This window comes from Morone saxatilis, unplaced genomic scaffold (assembly GCF_004916995.1).
Source record: "Morone saxatilis isolate NCDOM2014 unplaced genomic scaffold, NCSU_SB_2.0 Contig19, whole genome shotgun sequence".
In the NCBI taxonomy this organism is placed as follows: Eukaryota; Metazoa; Chordata; class Actinopteri; family Moronidae; genus Morone; species Morone saxatilis.
Genome location: NW_023339751.1, coordinates 13758065 through 13767630, shown reverse-complemented (window position 1 = coordinate 13767630; position 9566 = coordinate 13758065). Strand labels below are relative to the sequence as shown.

General features: G+C 40.0%; 1 protein-coding gene across 1 annotated transcript in view; it reads right to left on the bottom strand.

Moving 5' to 3' along the window:
- Positions 1-9566, bottom strand: part of adam12 (ADAM metallopeptidase domain 12) — a 79021-nt gene that overhangs the window by 30716 nt on the left and 38739 nt on the right. The window contains exons 6-11 of the mRNA XM_035664031.1: positions 8915-9104; positions 8153-8218; positions 7325-7396; positions 6699-6868; positions 5969-6053; positions 3360-3508 (exon numbers count right to left, since the gene is read on the bottom strand). Coding sequence (XP_035519924.1) covers positions 3360-3508; positions 5969-6053; positions 6699-6868; positions 7325-7396; positions 8153-8218; positions 8915-9104 — 732 coding nt within the window. The remainder of the gene's footprint in view (positions 1-3359; positions 3509-5968; positions 6054-6698; positions 6869-7324; positions 7397-8152; positions 8219-8914; positions 9105-9566) is intronic.

The window sequence follows — 9566 nt, the reverse complement described above, 5'->3', positions numbered from 1 at the left end:
GAATCATGTCCATACTTAATAAATCAAATGCACAGCAGTAAGCTGTGCAGAAAGGGGTAACACAAAAAATTACAAAATGTACCAAATGTATTCTTAAACACCATTCTCTTGCCTAAAAGCTATACTGAGAAGATAGCAGTGATAAACTTGTTTTTCATTGGTAGCCTTTGAGCTGCATTAATCTTTAATCATTAAATCTACAATTTGAGGCAGAACTCCAAAACAGCTCACAAATATACAGTTCTGACAAATTATCACATTATAAAGTTGATATGGCCAATATGTTAGCAAAGAAAAGCTTAATACACATTCAGCAGACTTTGAGTAAAATTAGTATTCATTTAGAGTCATCTTTCTAGCTACCTGACAAATGTAAGTCCAATATCCACTCTCCTTTTAGCTCTGTTTTTTGTCTCCACCAACCACTGAGGGTTAATTCTGGCTCTTTAGCAGCTAAATGTTCCATTATGTTCACCAGCAAGTTGCTAACTTTGAGGTGTTTTGCTGCTGCATGAAATAGCGTTAATGAGAGCGGCAAGACTGAACCAAACCAGTTAAGTTCAAACCACAACAATGAGCTGAAAGATTCTAAAATGTTTTTTAGATTTACGGTCCAACAGTTTGCCAAAGGACTGCAGTTGAAAATTAGACAGCTGGGTAACAATGGCACATTGATGGAAATGTTGATTAATGTGTGTTGTCCTTATAAACAGAGAAATGAAATGAGGGCTGAGTCAGTTTGTCATTATGAGCGACCAGGACACATATTCATTTGACCAACTGGTAATACAAAAATATAGCTCTAAAGATTTCCCGCTTGTAAATCAACAGACTTTCTGACACACTAGCGATAAAAACTGAATCTGATGAGCTAACTGAAGACCTACTACTCAACTGCACTACTGACTTGTTAACACACTGTAATATCTTCCAGTGTTTATTGTGTTCATCTCACTTCCATATTTTTTAATGCAGCAGCTAGAATTGTCTGACTGACCAACACCATAAAAAAAAATCAACGTATGTACGTATTTTTGTATCCAATTAAAATATTAATAATTAAATAGGGAAATATTGATACTTGGAGTCAGTGTATCAACACACAATTGCCAGGCAAAATAAATGTCCCGGTATCACTGTGTATGGATTTATTCCGTACCCTTTACTTAGCAAACAGAGGAGCGAGTTTCAGACTGAAAGGTCACTGATCACCTCTCTCAACTATTAATGTGTCTAATCTCATAATTATGTAGCAGAGAGTGTTGAAAAGGAGAGACTGTGCTTCATTAACCTATTAAAAAATTAAATATTGCCGTGACTCATTCGAAGCCCATTTAGATCATGCAGTCATTTCTCTAAACTCTCTCATGACATCATTAGATATCTTTGGCCTGATGACGAGCTAAAGCAAAGTCGTCATGTCGGAACACTGAGTGTGCGTGTAAAAGCTACACTGCATAAATCCAGTGGTGCTCGGTGTGCAATATACTTTTATCTGTTGTAGTATGAGAACAGCAGGATGAGCTCACAGCGGCTGCACAAACAAGCACAGTTTATGACAGCCCCCCCCCCCATCTCTTTTCTATTTGTACAGTGAAAGGTCATTTAAGTTTCTCTGGGACAATTGTGGTACATAGAAAGTTATATTATTTATGTGTTTTCTAGCAGATTTAATGGCCTTTTTTTAAGGATGTACTCACAATTTTCTTCTACTGTGTCTTCTGAGCATAATTGAAGCTTTTATCTACTTTGAATGTCAGTATTTAATGACAGTAGCCACAACTAGTGACAGTAAAATCACACATCCACAGGGACAGATTCTAATGTGTCTGCTCATTGCTCTAAACTCAGATGCTCAGCTTTTCAGATTTTAGCACATCATTGTTAATGCAGTTCTTTATAGACTGATGCACTGCACACTGTTGTATTCACCTTTTTTCTACATTTTTGTACATTCTACTTTTCTGTAAACTGAGCCTGTTCTCGTCTGTTTGTCCAAGTTTTTCCTCTCTCGTGTCTTTCGTTTATGCAAATGTTTTTTAGGCCGACACAGTTTGAGAACTTAAGCTGTGGGTGTGATCCGGGCACCTACAGCCATATGTTTTGGTCTTGTCTGCGGCTGGAGGGTTTTTGGATAGGGATTTTGATACACTTTCAGGTGCACGTAGCACAGTTCTTAATCCTAACCCTCTGACAACAAAAATCACAGCTAACCAAATGGAACAATATGGCACCACCATCTCATAAACACTGGCTGGACTAAGTAATGGCACACCTCAAACTCAGCTACAGAAAACTACTCTTGGCTCAGCCAGAAAGTTTATAAGATCTGGCAACCTTCCTGCTACATTCTCAAAATTGGACAAATCCCCATGAACATGCATGATTTAACCCCCACTGATATAATTAATGTGTGGGACAGATGTAGGCTAGGGTTGATGTTGATTTGTATGCGGTGGTGGGGCTGGGCGGCTGTGTGAGCAGTTTCTTTGTTGATTTGTATTTTGAAATAGTAACAATAGTGACTGTGTCTTACTGCCTTTTGTCTCTTGTCTTCTTCACAGTGTTGTGAAATCTATCCTGACCACATTCATCTGCAGCTTGTGGGACTCACCATCAGACAAACCAGACTGGCACTGGACCAAGGGTGAAAACTGGTATTGTGCTCTCGCCCTTATCTGCTTGCTGTTTACTAACAGTCGCAGAGTCCATCACTTGCAGCAGCGCTGTTATCTCAGCGACCCAGGCAACATGAGTAGAATGCTAGAGCCGCTGTTTTAGTCTCAGGCCAAAGTGTGTGTGTCAGTGTGTGTTTACATGTGTGTTTGTGTGCGTTTGAGCCCCTTCTCATACAAAAACACAAAAACAATGGAGCATCACGCACAGATGAAAATGATCCAAACTGCAACTAGTGAAGCCTAATCAATCTTTTGTTTTACTTTTCATGTGCAAAAGAAGTTGCTAATTTATTCAGAAATGTTAAGCTGATAAACATTTTAATCCTGTAGCTGTGGGAAACAAGGCTTTTAAAGGGTAACTACTTAATGGTTCTAAACCAATGCGCCCACAACAAAAAGAAACAGCCCAAAGGCCCAATTTTAAACCTTTGTCTGAGCTTATGTTTTTAAATCTGAAGCCACTTTTGCCAAATATGTTTAGAGCAATGATTTTATTGTAAACACCACAAATTGAAAATTGAAGACTACAAAACTACAATCTAAATACATATATAGCACAACTGACATAATTATTGCAATCAAATGTGGTGCAGTGGACACATTTGTCTGAACTTTTAAGGTTGGGGCATTATAATCTCTTTAGGATAGAACTTTGTATGAGAAAGATCGGCAGAATCTCACCCTGTGGAGGGGGTCATGATGCAGCCTCCACGATCAACAGTCATCCTGCAGCCACAGCCGCGCTCTGGGGTGTCGTGGTTCATGCCAAAATTGTGTCCCAGCTCGTGTGCCAAAGTCACAGCTGCACCCAGTGGGTTCTCAGAGTGATCCTGTAATGGGAAAACAGGGGAAACCCAGATCATGAGAACATGTAAACTATGTATAATCTTGTATATTTGACTATGTGTAAAATTCAATCAAAGATACCTAAGCAAGCTTTGAGTAAAAACCAAGCCATACTGAAGTGCACTGTCACTCACAAAAAATAAAAAAAATAAAAGAAAGGAAAAACAAAAAGTTCAAAGAAGACAATTTTTAAGCTGCAGATTCCCAAAACAGTTCTGTAACTGTCCGATCTGCCCCCTCATCCTTCTTCTATTACTTATTCTCCTCATGGAGGCCTGAATTCATCTGCCATTCCATTACCCCTGCAGACCCAATCATACCCACTGCTAGTGGAAACAGCTACTGCAGTGAGCTCTATAAACCTACCACTGTACCACTCGCTGCATTGATAAGCGAGACAACTGTCCTTCCTGAGGCAGAGAGAGAGGTGGAAGTTTTAGTTTTACCTAGTTTTGTAGATAGACAGGATGAGCCAAATGAGTTGTCTAAGTTTTAGTTTTTAAACATTTTACACTGACCATCCATAATTTTATGTGCGATTTTGCATACATTTCCCCTATTAATATCCGAAAAATACTGATATTGTGACATTTAAGTAGGGGTGCCCAAACTTTTTGCCTTGGAGGGCCAAAACTGAAACTTAGCAGTGGGCCACAGACAAAAGCAAACACCTATTGTTTCTATTGTTAAGATGCAAACTGATTCTAGGATCCCAAGTTCCCTTAATTGACTGCCTTAACAACAAAATCCACCTACCAGCACCTCCGAAGCTCACTAATCAACATATGTACTGAATATACATCCAAATAAAGAACATGAAGCACAGAGAAGTATGTTCCAGCCTTACCACAGATAAATGCTGCATGTTAGTTGCATATTTAACAAGCCTGATCGATATAACAACCCCCCCTCCAAAGATGCTTGTAATTAAAATCTTACTAATATGCATGAGCCAGCATTTTGTATCTGGCAACCCCTGAGACAGAGGTCGCCCACGTAGCTACTGTCTATCTTCCTTGAATGTTCCCTGCTATGGACATGAGAAAATCACATGCTTCCTTTGAAGGCGGGGTCATATGTCAAAGTTGAGGGCAAGCCTATTTATATTTTCTGCACTGATTACAGAGCAGCATCGTGGGGAACTGCACCCTGCCTTTTAACAAGAAGGATGGGAAAACTTTCCCCTTCTTCTGTCATGTTTATCAGTGTGTGTCTCTATTTGTGTGCGTGCCCAATTCATAGTTGAGTGCTTCCTCACGAAAAAGTGTAATATCAAAGTCAGCAGAAATGGATGAAACTCTTGGAAGCCACAGTCATTACTTTGAAGCAGCTACGTATAAGCCATTGTTGTGATGGCGAGAATTTGATAGTGTTGGTTACGAGGAAATGCTCTGATAGTCTTTCTGATATAATTTCTAGCCATATGAGAAAATAACTCCCAGACAAGAAAAAAAAAGTGGATATAGTTTGCTGTCACAGTTTAAACCTAACCATTCACATATAAAGACCCAAGTGAGTTTACTTGGAAAAATAAATAACATTACGATGTATAAACTGTGAGAACATGTGGACCAAATAAGAGGATTTGAGGCTGATTAACAGACATGGCGGGGTATGGTTTGAGAAATGGTTAATGTCATCTGGCCGCCTTCTAACCAGTTACATTGCCCTTTAATCTCGGTCCAAACCATCTTGCCATCTGTAAGTAATGGGGAAGACAAACATCTGGAGAAGCCTCACCACAGCCATGGGCAGCAGAAAACACATCTATTAATGGAGGATGCACATCTGGACTGGGGCGTAATGGCGTTGGCCTGATAACCACTTTGCGATTTGGCATGGGTGTCAAGTGCTACAGCAGGCAGAGGAGACCAACAGGCAGCTAATTTACTATGTGTGATAATTGTGTGTACCTGGGGTGATACACAGTTATGTGTAAAAAAAAATAATAAAGCATTTTGATTCAAATGTGTGGCATAAACAATTTATCACATCTCATAAAAATGTAAATGTGGTTTTGTTTAAACGCTGTGGCCTTTGATTTACCCTGTGCCCCACCAACCCTTATAGAGATGTCACAGGAAAGCCTGATTGAATGACTTCAAATGACCTTACAAGGGCGTGCGTGTCTGCACTCCAATCCTTCTGAGGGTATATTTTTACATATTCCTTTGTGCACATGAGTGTTTGCAGTAATGATGAGGGCATGAATGTTGAGGGAGTGCCAGCACAAATATCATTATGTTTAAAAGCATGACTTCCTGCCAGACCTGTCCGTAAATGTGCTTCCAGCTAACAGCGAACACCTTTTCTGTGTAAATCACGTCTGGGTTGTGTTAGCTGGCTGAATGTGAACAATATCTGGCTGAATACTGATACAATCAGGCTACACAGAGGAAGAGGAGGGTGGAGGCATGGTGGGAGCAGCAAGGTTTTGTACTCACCATGACAATGCCTCCAGACTGCTCAACTGTACACATGCTCATAATGGGTGCCATGCCAATGGTGGTACCCTGGAAGTAAACCCCGCTGTAAAGGACAGAGGACAGAAGTAGAGTGGAGAGTAGATAAAGATGTTATGGGAGACTATTTTTAGCTTGTTACCCACAAAGTGTGACTCCATTATTGCAGCTGGTTTTCCAAATCCAATTAATAGTTTAGATTAGGTTTAGATTAATCTCTTACTAGGTTCAGATGTAGTGTATTAACTTTGTTCAGAAATTACATATAGTTTTAAAATGATATTATCTGCATTCTGCAATCAAAAAAAGCATGTTCTGGATGTACCCACAGTTAACAAACAAGGTAGATGAAGAGAAGTCAAGAGAAGTAAAAACACATGGAAAAACAATACAGAGCCATATTTCAATGGAATAGTAAACTAAATTGAAGGCAGGCCTAAAACATAAATAAACAGAATAAGCTTTAACTTTCTTTGCATTATGAATTCAGATATATTATTAGTAGTAGTAGTTTGTTGATTGTACTGATTGATTTGTACCTGCCAAGGTGACAACTAATGGGAATCAAAATAAACAATGTTTTTAGATAACTGCAGTGACATTAATGGTAAACAATGGCTGACTAGGTAGGAAATGAGTGTTTTGTGTACCAATATGAACAATTGCTTGTTAATTTGTGGCCTCAATTTCTTCTGGTAAATTAATTTTCCACCTGATGAGCTGAGCATTGTCGTGAGGTTTCTGGGGCAGCAGTTTGACTTTCCTCCAGTCTAGGAACTCGTGCAGGGTGGTGAAGGGATCCTGGGTGATGGGACATTTATCAGAGTCACTCCACACCTCAAGACCCACCAGGGCCACCCGGATGTCCAGGGCCCTGTAGAACTGAAGTGGAGCATGTGGATAAGGAGAGAGTGAGTGTGGATAGATAGGCCAGAATATTGATAAGGCTTACATTACATGAATGATCAAAGCACCTTCAAACAGATGTGTGAGACACTATAGCCTTTTATCCTTGCTTCAATTCGCTGAATTACATTACATTTCAATTCGCAGCCCTCAATCCTCTCCTGTGTGCATCAGCATCATGTTTTTCACATGATCAGAGCATGTCTTTTCCATATCTCTATCTATGCTTTCCTTATGCAAATCCATCTGCCTACTGTATCTGCGAGCTATAGATCCACAGCCCTGGCAGAGGTTTTAGACAGACTAAAAGCAGCTGTTCTAGTAGGACATTAATATATCACAGAGTCATTCCATTAATCTCTGCTGCCAGCGATTTTTCTATTTTAAAAAAGTGATTTATCCCTCCTGTGCAAAGGGGAGAGGATGTTTTACCTTGTCCACATAATTGGCTATCTCTGCCAGTCTCTGTTTCACCTTCTCCACGTCCCTCCCGTGTTTCTGAAACTGAAAACAAAATTACATGTCATCAGTGGTAGAAATTGGAACATTTCACAAGTAAGATGTGTTGCATGAAGACATGAATGATACTGTAGTTAGTCATTTTTAGAACTAAAAAGCATGAAACAACACAGAACCCCCACAAAGGCAATACGTTTCACTGTTTGTTAGGCAGCTTGTCAAGCTGTGACCATCTGGATCTAGAAAAATCTCCCAGTGTTAGAGAGACGAATGGCACGGCCGCAGGGAGCAGGTATATTGGCAGTTCTTACAGCCTGCAAAGCTTTGGATCCAAATTTTAGCAAAGTCAGACCCTCTATTTCCACCCTACTGTGCATCCACCTGTGTTCGGTGCTGGACTTCTGGAATCTGAGCCTGACAACATACTTGATCCCTTATCCCGTTTTTTTTATTTCATTTCCATTCAGGTCGGTGGCACTAGGAGAGGGCCGCCAGGAGGAAACCCCACAATGAGCTCGTCAGTGCTTACGGGAGACTCTTCTGTATCCACATGGCTTTTTCCGGTTTCCTGTCTAGTCCACTGGGGAATCGTTCAGCACTTCCCGTCAAAACGGAGCCTCTGCCACAAGACCACACTGCTTGTTGCACACTGACCTAATTCTGCGGCCCCAGCGGGACCTGCTCTACTGTTACTACAGCTTACCCTGCACTTTTTTTCTGCTTATACCATGAAGGATTAGTGTGTTGTTTTCTGTTGTTCAAACACTGTATTTGTAAATGGAAACAAAGTAAGTGCATTACCTCTCTGTTGTCCGCAACAATGATCAGCTCTACATACTTGGTTGTCTTCTGAGCATGTCTTTTATGCTGAAGTAAAAACAGAAATGTTGCATGTTAGAAATGTTTGTTAGAAACAATTTGTCCATTTGATCCTCCTGAAGATCTGACTTCACATTTCAAGCACTGGCAAATATCATAGACACACAACTGATGTACTATTGCTTGCTGTGGGCCTAAATTAAAACCCTTTCAAGCGTGCAATACCTACAAAATCTTTCAATACACTTATTTTGCTTTCTAAGAAAAGAAAATACCAATCTAATGCCTGTTAAGGTAGAAATGATCTTCTAAAAACTTGAAGCCCAGATATTACTCAGGGGTCATTAGGTACTGTATGTTGGTAAGTTTCGCTTCCTGAATCAAATGGAGATTTTAATGCTGGGAATAGTGGCAGATGGATGCTGCACCTGCTCCATGTAAATCATTGGCCAAACCTGCATGGGCCCTCGACTTTGGGCTCTAAGCACAGATAAAATGTGTCAAGCCCAAAGCAACACCCTCTGGATCTTATCCAAACTGGTCGGCTTGCCAATTTGCTGATCTTCGGTCAAACACCAATTTATCTTTCATCAAGTGAATATTAATCTTACCTTTCAGAAACGTTTGGCATTTAAATACAACAAAAGAAATGCTCAAATTGATGACAATATAGGTTTGAACTGTGATACCCACTGGCTCTAACGCAAGTTTTGCAATAAAAGAAACCCATAATACTAATCTCACCCTTGTGTGAAAGGATTGAAAAGGGTTTTTGATGTGGTTTTCAGGGGCAACAGAGGACATGTTGAAGCCGTGGCCACAGTCTCCTGGGGTCAGTTTGAGTTCTTCCACTCGGTATATGGAGTGGGTACAGTTGCCATGGCCAGACACCGGCTCAATGATGAATGTCTTGTTTTTAAGCGCGATGAAGCCTCTGCAGGGACAGCAGCACAACAAAGTCTGACAACAAAGCTTCAAAGCATAACCAATCTCTCAAATGCAGAATTTGATTGAATGAGGTTCTCTCTAATGGAATATTTGACAGCCCTTTTTTCTTCTAAAAGCCAACTTTTAGTGAAGCCCAATGAATCTATGAAACTTTTTTTTTGTTTTTATTTTGGCAATGGCGCCAAGTCACCCAGAGCTCCTAAACATCATCCTTGTTAGGGTTAAAACTCCAGGCTCTTTCAAATTCACAAATGAGTTCAGTATTATTATATACAACAATACCACTACAATATTAAATACATACAAAATTAAACTCTAATGTTCTTTGTCATTAGCTGTTGATAAAAGGTTGTCATGGCAAACTAAACATTTTCTGTGTCCAAAAATGTTTTCTTCCTGTTTAATTAGGCAGAAGATGGCGCCATGATGTGTTATGGCTTTTACTGAT